The sequence below is a fragment of the Diceros bicornis genome, chromosome 19 (genome assembly GCF_020826845.1).
Source record: "Diceros bicornis minor isolate mBicDic1 chromosome 19, mDicBic1.mat.cur, whole genome shotgun sequence".
NCBI classification, from domain to species: domain Eukaryota; kingdom Metazoa; phylum Chordata; class Mammalia; order Perissodactyla; family Rhinocerotidae; genus Diceros; species Diceros bicornis.
In genome coordinates this window covers 51,416,039-51,430,804 of record NC_080758.1, presented here as the reverse complement: position 1 = coordinate 51,430,804, position 14,766 = coordinate 51,416,039, and the positions used below count along the sequence as shown (strand labels likewise).

The 14,766-nt window shown below is 43.3% G+C and overlaps 1 protein-coding gene across 11 annotated transcripts in view; it reads left to right on the top strand.

Annotated features, from left to right (window-relative positions):
- Positions 1 to 2,614, top strand: part of NINL (ninein like) — a 143,222-nt gene extending 140,608 nt beyond the window's left edge. For all 11 annotated transcript variants that reach the window (XM_058563377.1, XM_058563367.1, XM_058563370.1 and 8 more), the window contains one exon: positions 1,644 to 2,614. In XM_058563377.1, the coding sequence (XP_058419360.1) occupies positions 1,644 to 1,835 (192 nt within the window). In that variant the 3' untranslated portion in view covers positions 1,836 to 2,614. The remainder of the gene's footprint in view (positions 1 to 1,643) is intronic.
- Positions 2,615 to 14,766: the final 12,152 nt, after the last annotated feature.

Below are 14,766 nucleotides of genomic sequence, written 5' to 3'. Positions count from 1 at the left end.
CCTCAGTTCCCATTAGATCCTGGGCCACGCACCTGCCCCATCTTGGAGTCCTGCCCACAGCCCCTTCTCCCTCGCCCTCCTCTCCTGGCTCCTCTCCGACCTCCAGCACCTCCTCCCTCCTCTCGGCTGTGATCTGATGCTAGTTTCCCCTGAGGACCAGAAGCGCAGCCCACGCCCCCTCCACTGCACCCGCGCCCCATCCCCTGCACCCCCTCTCTGCTCCCGGACCCGTCCCCCGCCCCCCTCCTCTGGGGCCTTCACTGCCCCCTGAACACACCTTGAGAGCCCTGATCCTCCCTGTTCTCTGCTCCTCTTTACAGAAATACTTTCAGAGAGCTGTCTGTGCTCGCGCTGCCCCCACCATTGGCTGTGGTAGGAACCTTAGAGTTGTGGGCGCCCCACGCCCCACGCCCACCGGGTCCACTCTAATCCATCAGCCCTGCCATCAGGGTGGATGCAGGATGAGCCACTTCCCGCCCCATCCCCCACTGCTTCCACCCTCATCTTTTGCGTGCCCCCTAGATCTGTTCCCAGCACAGGAGCAGCCGCCGTTCTTTTCCAGTGTGGCAGGCTGGCCCTCCTCTGCTCAGAATCCTCCAGTCCTCTTGTGTCCCTCTGAGTAAAAGGCAGAGTCGTTACAGTGGCCTCCAAGGTTCTGCAGGTTCTAGTCTCCTTCCCTTGGTGCCCGCCCAGCCAGCAGGGCAGCTCTGACTTGCTCTCAGTCGGCAGCACCCACGCCCCTCCAGCCACAGGCCTCCCGACCAGCCCTCCCTGTCACCCCCAGAGGCCTCTGGGCCTTTGCACTTGCTCCTCCCTCTGCCTGGAATGTTCATGCCCAGACATCCTCACGACTCATTCCCATGCTTTACTGAGAGCTTTATTCAAATGTCAACCTACACTGAAGCCTTCTCTGATCACCCCAACCAAAATGGGCACCCTTGTCCGCCGTCCATCCCCCCGGATTTCTCTCAGCACTGCTCACCACCTGACACGCTGCATGTTTGTTTCTGGTCTGTCTCCTTCCATTAGAATGTGTGCTCCCCAAGAGCAGGCCCATGGCTAGGGCAGTGCCTGGAACCTGGGGCTCAGGAACAACTTGCTGAATGAATGAATTCAGCATGGGCTTGTGAAGCCCAAGGCCGGGGCTTTTGAACAGGTCTCATGACTAGAGTGGCTTTTGTCCTCATTGCTGAAGCCCCTGTGCTGTTGTGTGTGTGGTGTCGGGCTCACACACCCTGGGCTGCAACGCCTCAGTGTGTCCTGGGTGACATTATGGACCTGCAGAGCACACTGAGGTGAACCAAACATTTTTGATGCTCTTGACTGTTTCCTTGTTTTACATTGCACTGAATAGTCGTTTTAGAGGCCTGAGGATTTTGGTCTTTTTATGTCTTCATTTCATGGTAAAATCAATTCTCGCAGAGCTGACTTTAAGTTTTCTCTCCCACATAGTTCATCAGATTCTCAGTGTCCTCTCTATGGCAGGGTAACAAAACTTGTCGTAACACGGATGTCTGTATCAGATCTGTAAGAACCTTAAAATTATGGTTTGAACAAATGCGGAAGAGTAAGAGGGGGCAAGCTGGTCACGCAGTATTTCTGCACTAGATTCACAGTAAAGTATGGCTTTCTCCCTTTTCTAGTTTGAAAAGAACACAAAATCCGATTTGCTGCTCAAGGAGCTCTATGTGGAAAATGCGCACCTGATGAAAGCACTTCAGCTCACTGAAGAGAAGCAACGAGGTGCTGAGAAAAAAAACCAAATCTTGGAAGAAAAGGTTAGAGCTCTCAACAAACTAATCAGTAAGATGGCTGCAGCATCCCTCTCTGTGTAGAGACTGCTTGTTCTCCTGGAATTCATTTCGAAAGAACATCTCTTAAAATTAAGCCACTGTGATGCCGTAATTTTCTGTGGCTCGTTGGCCATCGACCCCTGGACACACGTGAGGACTGGGATCCTCTGTTCATCCCACAGACGGTTAATCAGTGTCCACCGCATGCCAGAGGCTGGGGAAGTAGGCATGTTGGAAAAGACTACACTTTTATCAGTGGTCCTGATTAATTTCCCTAGGTAAAATTCCCAATTTTGCTGCTCACTGGTGAAACAGATTATGGGAGCTGTCAGCAAGAAACCACTAAAGGAAAATGGTAAAATAAAACAATTCCAGTGTTGTGCTTTTGACCTTGGCTGCAGAGATTAAAATGCAAAATCAGGGCTCTGTACATTGCTCTGTACATTTCACTTGTACTGCTTTGGCTTTAGATCATTAGCATTCTCGATGGTGGGTCTCTACAGACACTCCAGAAAGCGTCTGTGCTGTGACTGTCAGCCCAGCGGGAAAGGGTAAAGGAAGGAGCCCTTCTCCACTGACTGCTCCGCCCCAGGGGGTGTTTGGACAGTGCTTACTTTAGGTCTGTGGACTCAGGGATGATTATTTATTGCAAATGCAATCTTTTCCTCATTGAAATGTCATCACACTGGAAGTTTTATTACATATAAAAAAAGTATAGTTTTATATCCAAAATATATGTAAATTACGGCCATTTGGTTTATCAGAATGAACTACTATAATGTGACGTGTCACTATTTGCAATAAAGTCTTTTCTATTAAAATTGGTTTAACTTCTATTTTTAATTTTTTTAATTATAAAATATTTCAAACATATAGAAAAATAGTTTTGTTTTTTTTGTGAAGATCATCAGCCCTGAGCTAACATCCATGCCCATCTTCCTCCACTTTATGTGGGATGCCACCACAGCATGGCCTGGCAAGCGGTGCATCAGTGCGTGCCCAGGATCTGAACCCGGGCTGCCAGCAGCAGAGTGCATGCTCTTAACCGCTACGCCACGGGGCCCGCCCGAATAATAGTTTTGTAGAAACACTTCTGTGCCCATCAACTAGATGTATTAAAAATAACATTCTGCTACAGCATTTTATATAGAGGTGCAGACTCTATTCTACTGCTCTCAACCTCCTCCTCCTTCCCAGAGGCATCACTATCCTGAAACTGCTGTGCGTCTTCCCCTGTCTGCATTTACTACACATGCTTGTATGAGAAAACCTTAAAGCATTTTGGAAAGACACAAAAGACTGAAACAGATGGAAAGATCAGCTCTTGGATAGGAAGACTCAATAACATAAAGTTGGTTCTTCTAAATTAACCGATTAATATAATACATTCCCAGTAAAAATACAAATGGGCGTTCCCTGCCCCAATCAACCCCTTGTCCCAGAATTCAACAGTTCTAAAGTTTATATGCACAACTAGATAAACAAAGGTGTCAGACAGGGTGCACTTTATCTCTGTTTAATCCGTACATAGAACATATCATACGAAAAACTGGGCTAGACTCAGATGGAGGAGTGAAAATTGGTGAAAGAAACATCAACAATCTAAGATATGCAGATGACACCATCTTACTGGCAGAAAGCAGCAATGACTTGAAACGACTTCTGATGAAAGTGAAAGAAGAAAGTGCCAAAGCAGGCCAGCATGTGAACATCCAGAAGACAGAGATTGTGACTATGGAAGAACTACACAGCGTTAACGTAGGCAATGAAGACATTGCAATTGCTAAAGGTTTTGTTTACCCTGGTTCAGTCATGAGTTTAAATGGAGACTGCAGCCCAGAAATCAAGAGGAGACTGAGACTTGGAAGGGCAGCAATGAAAGAATTAGGAAAGATCATCGAGTGTAAGGAAGTGTCATTAGAGACCAAGGCCAAGATTATCCACACCCTCGTATCCCCAATTACTATGTATGAGTGTGAAGGCTGACAGGAAAATAATTGATTCATTTGAAATATGGTTTAGAAGGAGAGCTCTATGGATACCCGGACTGCCAGAAAGACGAAAAAAGTGGGTCCTAGAGCAAATTAAGCCTGAAATATCCGTGGAGGCAAAAGTGATAAAACTGAGGCTGTCCTACTTTGGGCACATCATGAGAAGGCAGGATTCTTTGGAAGACAATAATCCCGGGAAAAGTAGAAGGCAGCAGGAAAAGAGGAAGATCTAATATGAGATGGATTGACTCCATAAAGGAAGCCATTGGCATGAGTCTACAGGAGCTGAATAGGGCTGGTGAGGACAGGACACTGTGGACATCACTCATTTATAGGGTCACCAGGAGTCAGAGCTGACTTGATGGCATATAACAACAGATAAGCAAATGAAATAATCTGGAAAACTCTGAAAAAAGAGGAGCCAATGAATGGGGACTAGTTCTACCAGTTATTAAAATAGTCTCAATATAGTTTGGGCTACACGAGTATATACATTTGTCAAAACTCATCAAAAGCTATACTTCTTCATTTACTTTGGGCTTCTGGCTGGGATTGGAGTAACAAGGAGATTGGACCTAGTAGACCTGAACAACACTATCAATCAATTGACATTTATAGAACCTAACACCCAACAATAGCAGAAATGCACCTGGAACGTTGACCAAGATAGACCGTATTCTGGGCCTTGAAACAAGTCTCAAAAAATTAAAAGGATTCAAGTCATACAAAGAATGTTCTCTGACCACAATGGAATTAATTAAATTAGAAATCAAGATCAGAATGATATCTGGAAAATCCCCAAATATTTGGAAACTGAATAACACAGTTATTCATGTGCTGAATAAACCACAAAGCAAAGAAGAAATCAGAGGGGAAATAAGCAAATATTTTGAACTGAATGAAAATGAAAACACAACATATCAAAATTTGTGGGGTAGAGCTAAATTATAACTTAAGGGAAAATTCATAACACTAGATACATGTATTAGAAAAGAAGAAAGGTCTCAAATCAGTGACCTCAACTTCCACCTTAAATAACTAGAAAAAGAAAAGCAAATTAAATCCAGAGTAAGCAGAAGAAAGGAAATAAGGAAGATCACAGTAGAAGTCAAAGAATAAGAAGAACAGGGGTTGGCAAACTACATGCTGCAGAGTAAGCCCGGCCCTATGGCGTGTTTCTGTAAATAGTTTGATTAGCACAGCCACACCCACTCCTTAGGTATTGTCTGTGTCTGCTTTTGTGCTGCAATAGCGGGATCAAGCAGCTGTAACAGAGATTGTGTGGACTACAGAGTTTAAGATACAGAAAAAGTTGGTTGTTCCCTCCACAGGAAACAGAAAGCCAATGAAACCACAGTCTGGTTCTTTGAGAAGATTAATAAAACCGATAAACCTCTAGCCAGAATGATCAGGTTAAAAGAGAAAAGAGGGCCAGCCGGATGGCGTAGCGGTTAAGTGCGCACGCACCAGTTCAGCGGCCTGGGGATCGCGGATTCGGATCCTAGGTGCACACCACTGCACCACTTGTCAAGCCATGCTGTGGCTACATCCCATATAAAGTGGAGGAAGATGGGCACGGATGTCCCATCTTCCTGGCCCTGGAACGTGGCCCTGGACCACGGATTGGTCCAGGGCCAATCTTCCTCAGCATAAAAAAAGAGGAGGATTGGCATCAAATGTTAGCTCAGGGCTAATCTTCCTCACAAAAAAAAAAAAAAAGAGAGAGAGAGAAAAGAAAATTACCAATATCAGGAATAAGAGAGGTGACATCACTACAAAATCTACAAAAAGTTTAATAAAGCAATATTATGACCATTATGCCAATATATTCAACAACTTAGATAAAATGGAGAGGGCAAAAATTATCAAAGCTTATTCTAGAAGAATAGACTAAATAGCCCTGTATCTATGAAAGAAATTGAAATTGTGGTTAACCTTCCCACAAAGAAACTCCAGGCCCAGATGTTTTAAATGTGAATTCTACTAAACATTTAAGGAAGAAATAATACCAAGTCTATGCAAACTCTTCCAAAAAGTTGAAGAGGAGGGAGTATTTCCCAACTTACTCTGTAACAAGAGTTAGATATCCTCATAGGCATGACAAGAACACTACAGACCAATATCCTTCATGAACATAGATGTAACAATTCTAAACAAAATTTTGGCAAATCAAATAAAACAAAAAGTATTAACACCTCATGACCAAGTGGAGTTTATGCCAGGAATCTAAGGTTGGTTTAACATTGGAAAATCAATCAATCAGCCACTATAATTCACTGTCCCAACAAAGGAAAAGACAAAAACCATATGACCATCTCAATAGAGGCAGAAAAATGATATGACAAAATCCAATATTCATTCTGAATAAAAACTCTCAGTGAACTAGGAATAGAAGAGAATTTCTTTACCCTGATAATGTGCATCAATAACAAACTCAGAGCTGTTATGAGAGGTTCGGGGATTCGATCGGAGACGTAAAAGACACTTTCCACTCCAAACAAATGGACTGAAGGTATATTTTATTATATAGAGGATAGTAAAGGTGACAGTCTGCAAACAGATCCAAATAGGTCAAATATTAAGAGGGAAAAAACATCAGCCCGACTGGAAAGGGAAAGCACCCACATCGGCTGAAGAGAAATGACACAAATCAACCAGAAAGAGAAACACCAGGTTGACCGAAAAGAGAACACATCAAATCAATTACTTCATATCAAATCAATTGCTTCACATCAAATCAGTTACTCACAACATCCACGCCCCACTGCTGGGAGAGCCCTGTCAATCGACATGGCTGGGCAAGGATCACACGTCCTGGGCGAGGTGTCCCTTCCACAGGTGGAACTCTCACCGGGTCTCAGTTTCCAGCAGTTTTTATACCATCAGTAATTTTCAGAGTAAGCAATTACAGAGTTTGCAGAGCAAGCATTTAGTGTTTCCATGCACAAATGGTTATCAGTGGCGTACGTGCACTGAGCCCGCTGGCTAATGTCCCAGCCCAGTAGTTGTGTATGTGCATTGTTCTCTTTGGTTATCGTCCTAGCCCGGCACAGATGGCTAGTCCATCCCGTGCTACGACGCTCCAAGAGCCTTGAAATGTTACAACTTGCAACTCTTTCCGTGGGGGAAAGGCCAGTTCCTGGGAAAAGGCCAGTTCCCACCACACAGAAAGCGGCTTTGTATTTCTTTTTTGTGCTGGTGGCTGTAGGTCAATGGAGCAGCCAAACATGGCTGTACTCATGTCAAGACATATTCGGCCGTGGCCGTCTCCATTAACCATAAGACACCATATGCACAATGAACTTCGTACACAAGTACATAAGGCACATCCAAGGATCCAAAATCCAATGACTACAATAATTATAAAACTATCTCGCAATAAAGGACCCAAACCCCAAGGTAACCAATCAAATAACCCCTTAGAATATGAAATATTATTAACTTGATTTTGCAAATCATGCACAGCATCAAAGATAACATTAGATAAGGTAACACTTAGGCCTAACAAATTAGCTTGTAGAAGTCTAGACAAGCTCCCATCATGGAGGGTAGCAGAAGGCTGGGCAATAGAGAAATTATCTTATATTGAGAAGTTGCTTGATGTTTCTGAGATCAAACTTCTCGGCCATTCGTAGTCCAGGTTATAGGCCCCACTGGTGTAGAGCAGTTGGTCTAACAGTGCAGGGTCAAAGGTTGTCCTACAGAGGCAACTAATGCCTCTGTGTGTAGGTCTGCAGCAGACATGGAGGTGCAGCACAGCATAGCAAACACAGCAGGAGTATCTATTCACGCAAAGAAACAGAATTTTTAGGAACATGATATAACTGTTCATTTCCTGGATACATAACTATGAGTGTTGCAGTGGGCCCTTGGGCCACTACTTCTGCGGCACGGGGAGCCGCATTGGATGGATGTGTCACCCACACTTTTGCTCCAGGTTTCCATCCATCTGTAGACCCAAATCCTTGCATTCCTCTTTTAGTTAATTCACTTGGAGGCTGTCCTTGTGACACATTTGGAGTCAAGAGGGGAAGCACCAATAATTGTCCCACTCGTTCTCCAGACTCTACAGTTAGTACTGTGTCACTACCATTATATAATATAAATTTTGGTTTTTCTTGGTAATCTGGATCAATGACTCCTCCCAGTACATCAATACCTTTTGCTGCCAGTCCAGAGCGTCCTTTTAACAAACCAAAGGTATTTTTGGGAAATTGTACCCCTATCCCAGTAGGGACTATAGACTGCTTCTTAGGGGGCAATTGAATAGAATGAACAGTAGATAAATCCAATCCAGCCGCTTCGGCCGTGGCACGGAAAGGCGGTTTAGCAGACTGCGTCAGGGGCCAATAGGTTAAGGTCATAAGCTCATGGGTGGCGGCTGCCACTTCTGTAATCTTTGCTAGTAACAACCTTGACAGAGGAGTCTCATTAGGGCCTAGTGGCCTGTTATTTAACATATTTAGAGCAGTACTTAGATGGTTGTGCCACCCCTTTAATGAGCCATGACCAAGTTTCCTCAATTGTTGTTTAAGCAATCCATTCATTTGTTCTATGAGGCCTGCAGCTTGGGGGTAATAAGGTATATGATAAATCCATTCTATATAATTTTCCTTGGTATAAGTTTGAATCAACTTACCTGTAAAGTGGGAACCGTTGTCACTCTGAATTTGCCTTGGTGTTCCATAATATAACTTAATTATATCTAATAATTTTATGGCACTCTGTTGGGTGGCCACTTTAGCTGGCATAGCCAATAAATAACCAGAATATGTATCAACAGCAGTGCAGGCATAAGTATATCCACAAGAATTTGGCAATGGTCCAATAAAATCTATTTGCCAGGTATGGGCAGGAAATAATCCCTTTTGGATATGACCTTGGTAGGGATGTGGAACTCCCCGTTTTTTTAATTGTTGGCATAACTGATATTGTTTTACTGCAGTGGCAATATCATCATGGGTGACAAGGATTCCCCTTTGTTTTGCCCACCTGTATGAAGTTTATTCTCCCAAGTGTCCACTCTTTTCGTGGATTCATTGTGCTAAGCCTGGGTTGTGTGTTGCATGACTTCGCACCAGCTGATCAGCATAAGAGTTATACTTTTGTTCTGTAGAAATTACAGAACTGTGAGCATCAACATGAAATACAGTAACAATTGTATTTTGGCATCATAATCATATGTCTTTTTGTAATTTCTTTTTTAAGTTAAAAAAACTTTAATTTTGGCAGAAGTTTATCAAAAATATCAAAAGATTTTAAAACACTTGGTCAAATAGGAAACAATGCCTAGTTATTTATTTAATCAAGTTGACAACAGAAACAGTTAAAGGCAAACAGAGAGTTAAAACAGTCAAAAAACAAAAACAAAAACCTTAAGGGAGAGACTTCAGTCCTTTTGAACATAGGAAATTATTTTAACAAAACATAGGTGTTTTGTCTTTTACATAGACTTACTCAAAAGAACACCTTTTAATCTCTATATAAAGAGCAGACTAAAAGTTTAAGAAAATTACCTTTATAAGAGAGAAAGCCAAATTTTAATTTTTTATCAGCTTACTTTAGCCAACTTGATCATGTGCAAAACTCCTCAGGGCTTTACATTTACAAACCTTCTGTCACTTATTTTTTACATTTAGAATTTGTCCTATGCCTTTTTTCTTTTCTTAGTACTTTAGGACAAATTTATTTTTCTTAACAAAACAAACATAAATATCTCTATTCTTTATACCTTCTTTATGGACAACATACCTTTTGCTTTTTTTGTATACAGACTTTCCAGAAATGTGTACTTTCTCATAGAAAATTCCTCAACATGCACATAACATGTTTATCATTAAACGTAAGCATCTTTCAGTTTTTTTTTTTTGAGATAAGAGACCATAGGCAGACAAATTTATGCTTAGTAACCAATTTTTAATGTTTTATCTTATGTGGAAACGACCCAGAGACTCAATAAATTTTTATCAACTTAATTTAGCAAAACTCTAAAGCTTCAAGTTACCAAAAAGATTTTGGAAGCTGTTTTTGAAATAACTTTGTCTTTTAGAAGTCTCTGTGTATTAATTAAAGATTGCATTTCATCGTGAGAGGTTTTGAATCCTCTCTTTTAAGGGTGACCCTTAAGGTGAACTCATCTGAAACAGATTCTCCAGAATAGCCATCCCAATTTCAAATTACTTCAAAAGTTTACTTATTTTCACTTGTTTAATTTCAGATCAGGAATTCCGGGCGAGTTGAAGCGGGGAAGCTCAGCAAGAGAGGGGAGGGGAGCAGCAGATTCAGCTTCGGCTGCTGGCATGTTTAATTACTTAATTATTTTCTCTTAAAGAGGTAGTACAGTATTTCTAATTTTGTTTAAAAACCTCAAAAGATTAAAATAGGCTTCCCACTAGTGGTTTAACTTTTTAGCTGGCCTTTTCCAATTGCATAAGCAAATACATCAGTTTTGGTAAATTGAAATTGCCCCATTTTGGTCACTTTTTCTCTCTGGAGTCTATGGAATATTGTGGCAATGTGGTGTTACAATAAAAAACTTATCTTCTTGGATATGGGCTCCTAGCTGAATATAGCCCATTTAGCCAAGAGGTGGCCCAGAGGGCTCTCCTTGGGGACAGATGGAACTTCCCCCCTTCAAAATTACAAACATACAGAATAGACAGTTAAATGGGATCCCAAACAAAACAGATAGATGCATCTAACAGATTCCGGGTAAAAGTCCTACAATTATTCCCACTCCAGTAGGGATAGCCCTGCCTCTTAAAGAGACAGGACTCCAGATGGAGGGGAAGGGAGTTGTTGGTGTAAGCAAAAACAAACAAATAGGCAAACAAACAAATAATTCTAGAGCCTGTTTCCCTGTCATAAGAAAAATGTGCCCAGGGTCAGCGGTGCCAGGTCAGATGGAAAGCACTGGGAGCAGTCCCTAGGGCAAATCACCTAGGCAGCTGCTGGACTGTTTCCCAGGACATCCCACCCGGCCCAGACCCACCGAGCCACGGACAAAGAGCCTCCCGGCTGGCTCGCCAAATTATTATTGGATACACATTTAGGCTCACTATTTGTCACTTAAGAGGGGCCAAATAAAACTAGAATGCCAGGCTCACGGCAAGGAAAGAGTTTATTTTGGGTGACATCAGCCGGGATTGTAAATTTGAAACTTCTTTTTTCAAGAGTACATTCTCCCTTGTATTTTATCCCTATCTTCCATAGCCCGACGATAAGCAGTCAATAAACATTAACCTCGCCGTGCCAGAAAAGAAACATTATCTCTTTTTTCCTGCTGTCTGCAAAGTTTTGGTCACATCCAATGATTCATATCTTGCAGACGAACATCCCAAGATTCACGTAATCCTGACCTATGAGCCCACTCCCCAGCCAGAGTGCAAAAGGGAGGGTCCTCCCATCCTGGGATCTCTTCCACCTTGGCTTCAGTTACCCTTTGTTTGAACAGGAAAGCCATCTCCTTAATCGAATCCTGCTCACAGCGCCAATTATGTTATGAGAGGTTCGGGGATTCGATCGGAGACGTAAAAGACACTTTCCACTCCAAACAAATGGACTGGAGGTATATTTTATTATATAGAGGATAGTAAAGGTGACAGTCTGCAAACAGATCCAAATAGGTCAAATATTAAGAGGGAAAAAAACATCAGCCCGACTGGAAAGGGAAAACACCCACATCGGCTGAAGAGAAATGACACAAATCAACCAGAAGGAGAAACACCAGGTTAACCGAAAAGAGAACACATCAAATCAATTACTTCATATCAAATCAATTACTTCACATCAAATCAGTTACTCACAACATCCACGCCCCACTGCCGGGAGAGCCCTGTCAATCGACGCGGCTGGGCAAGGATCACACGTCCTGGGCGAGGTGTCCCTTCCACAGGTGGAACTCTCACCGGGTCTCAGTTTCCAGCAGTTTTTATACCATCAGTAATTTTCAGAGTAAGCAATTACAGAGTTTGCAGAGCAAGCATTTAGTGTTTCCATGCACAAAATGGTTATCAGTGGCGTACGTGCACTGAGCCCCCTGGCTAATGTCCCAGCCCAGTAGTTGTGTACGTGCATTGTTCTCTTTGGTTATCGTCTCAGCCCGGCATAGATGGCCAGTCCATCCCGTGCTACGACGCTCCAAGAGCCTTGAAATGTTACAACCTGCAACTCTCTCTGCGGGAGAAGAGCCAGTTCCCACCACACAGAAAGCAGCTTTGTATTTCTTTGTGTGCTGGTGGCTATAGGTCAATGGAGCGGCCAAACATGGCTGTACTCATGTCAAGACAAGAGCTAACATTACATTTAATAGTAAAAGACTAGGGCTGGCCATGTGGCTTAGCGGTTAAGTGCGTGCGCTCTGCTACTGGCAGCCCGGGTTCGGATCCCAGGCGTGCACCGACGTACCGCTTCTCCGGCCATGCTGAGGCTGCGTCCCACATACACCAAGTAGAAGGATGTGCAGCTATGACATACAACTATCTACTGGGGCTTCGGGGGAAAAAAAATAAATAAATAAATAAAATAGTAAAAGACTGAATGCTTTCCTCCTAAGATCAGGAAAAGATAGGGACTTCTGACCACTGTTTTTTTTTTTTTTTTTTTTGCAGAGGAGGATTAACCATGAACTAACATCTCTGCAAATCTTCCTCTATTTTGTATGTGGGATGCCGTCACAACATGGCTTCCGATGAGTGGTGAAGGTCCGTGCCCGGGAACCAAACTTGGGCCACCAAAGCAGAGCACACCAAACTTAACCACTAGACCACAGGGCCGGTCCCTGTTCTGACCACTTTTTTTTTTTGGTGAGCAAGATTAGCCCTGAGCTGACATCTGTTGCCAATCCTCCTCTTTTTGCTGAGGAAGATTGGCCCTGGGCTAACATCCATGCCCATCTTCCTCTACTTTATATAGGACGCTGCCACAGCATGGCTTGATAAGCGGTGTGTTGGTCTGCGCCTGGGATCCAAACCAGCAAACCCCAGGCTGCTGAAGCAGAGCACAAGAACTTAACCACTGCACCACTGGGTGGGCCCTTGTTCTGACCATTTTTATTTTTTTGTTTTTTTTTTTTTTATTATTTTTGGAGAGGAAGATTGGCCCTGAGCTAATATCTGTGCCCATCTTCCTCCATTTTTTGTATAATGGATGCCTGCCACAGCATGGCTTGATGAGTAGTGTGTAGGTCCATGCCTGGGATCCAAACACGCGAACCCCATGCCATTGAAGGAGAGCATGTGAACTTAACCACTACACCACTGGGCCAGCCCCCTGACCACTTTTATTCAGTACTCGCCTGGAGGTTCTAACCAGTGCAATCAGGCCAGAAAAAGAAATAAAAGGTATCCAGCTTAGAAAGGAAGGAGTAAAACTATTCACAGAAAACATGACTGCAGATGTAGAAAATGATGTAATTTATTAAAAAAGAAAAGCTATTAGCTTTTATGAGTTTAGCAAGGCTGCAGGATATAAGTTCAATACCAATTGTATTTCTGTTTACTAGCAACAAATGATTAGACTTTGAAATATAAAAATACCATTTACAAAGCAACAAAACTGTGAAATGCTGATAAAAGATTTGATAGACCTGTACACTGAAAACTACAAAATACTGCTGAAAGAAATGGAAGACTCAGAAGTCAAATGGAAGATAAACCTTGTTTATGGGCCAGAAGGTTCAATATTGTTAGGATGGCAATTCTCTCCAAATTGATACATAGATTCAAGGCAATCCCAAACAAAATACTAGCAGGTTTGTTTTTGGTAGAAATTGACAAGCTGATCCTAAATTTCATATGAAAAGCAAAGGACTTAGCATGGCCAAATATGAGAGAGCAGAAATTTGGATCATTAACACTATTTAAAGAATTATATACTTGAAATATTGCCATTTGTGACAACATGGATGGACCTTGAGGGTATTATGCTCAGTGAAATAGATGGAGAAAGTCAAATACTGTTGATGTCACTTACAAGTAGAAGATAAAAACAACAACAACAAACAAACACGTAGATACAGAGATTAGATTAGTGGTTACCAGAGGGGAATGGGGAGTGGGAAGAGGGTGAAAAGGGTGACAGGGCACATGTGTACGGTGATGGATGGTAGGTAGTCTTTGAGTGGTGAACATGATGTAATCTACACAGAAATTGAAATGTAATGATTTACATCTGAAATTTATATAATGTTAGAAACCAATGTAACCTCAATAAAAACAAAAAAAGGTTGAGTGATGTCAGCAACATGGCAGAGTGAGCCATTCCCTTTATCTCTCCCCCTTTGAACTACAACTAATTGGACATTCATAGATCAGCAGAGGATACCAACACAGCACAACAGGACACCTGAGAGACCCATGCAGCTATACATCTGAAGGTGGATGGACTACCCCAGGGAGGCGGTGGAGTTGGGTGAGCATTCTTCAGCCCCCCTGGCAGCCCTGTGCACACATGTGACTGCTCTCCCAGTGGGAGCGACCATAGCACCACTGTGGCCCTGAGGGTGGGAGCGTGCCTTGGCATGACTGCGGGAACAGGTGACGGCAGCCCTGAGCCCCCGTGTGATTGCTTTCCTGTCTGTTGGGAGAGCCCACAGTGCTGCCACGATCCAAGGGAGTGGCCAAGGATCCATCCTAGTGGGGAGGCCCCACCCACCAAGCACAATGGCCGGTGGAACTTAGGAAGAGGCGACAGTGAATCTGCGCACCTGGGTGAATGACTTCCTGACTGCAAAGAATGCCCGTAGTACCGCTGCAGCCCCGAAGGGGGGAGCACGCCTCAGCAGGCCTGTGGGAGCAGAGAGTGGCAGCCCTGAGCCCCCATGTGATCACTTTCCCATTTGGTGGGAGAGCCCACAGGGCCGCTGTGGTCCCAAGGAGTGGCCCAGGCTCAGAAAAGCAAAGCTTACAGGGATCACAGCAGGCTCAGAGTACACAGCTCCAGCCCCTCCCCACCTGAGAAGTGGTGGTGGGCGAAATCTGGGC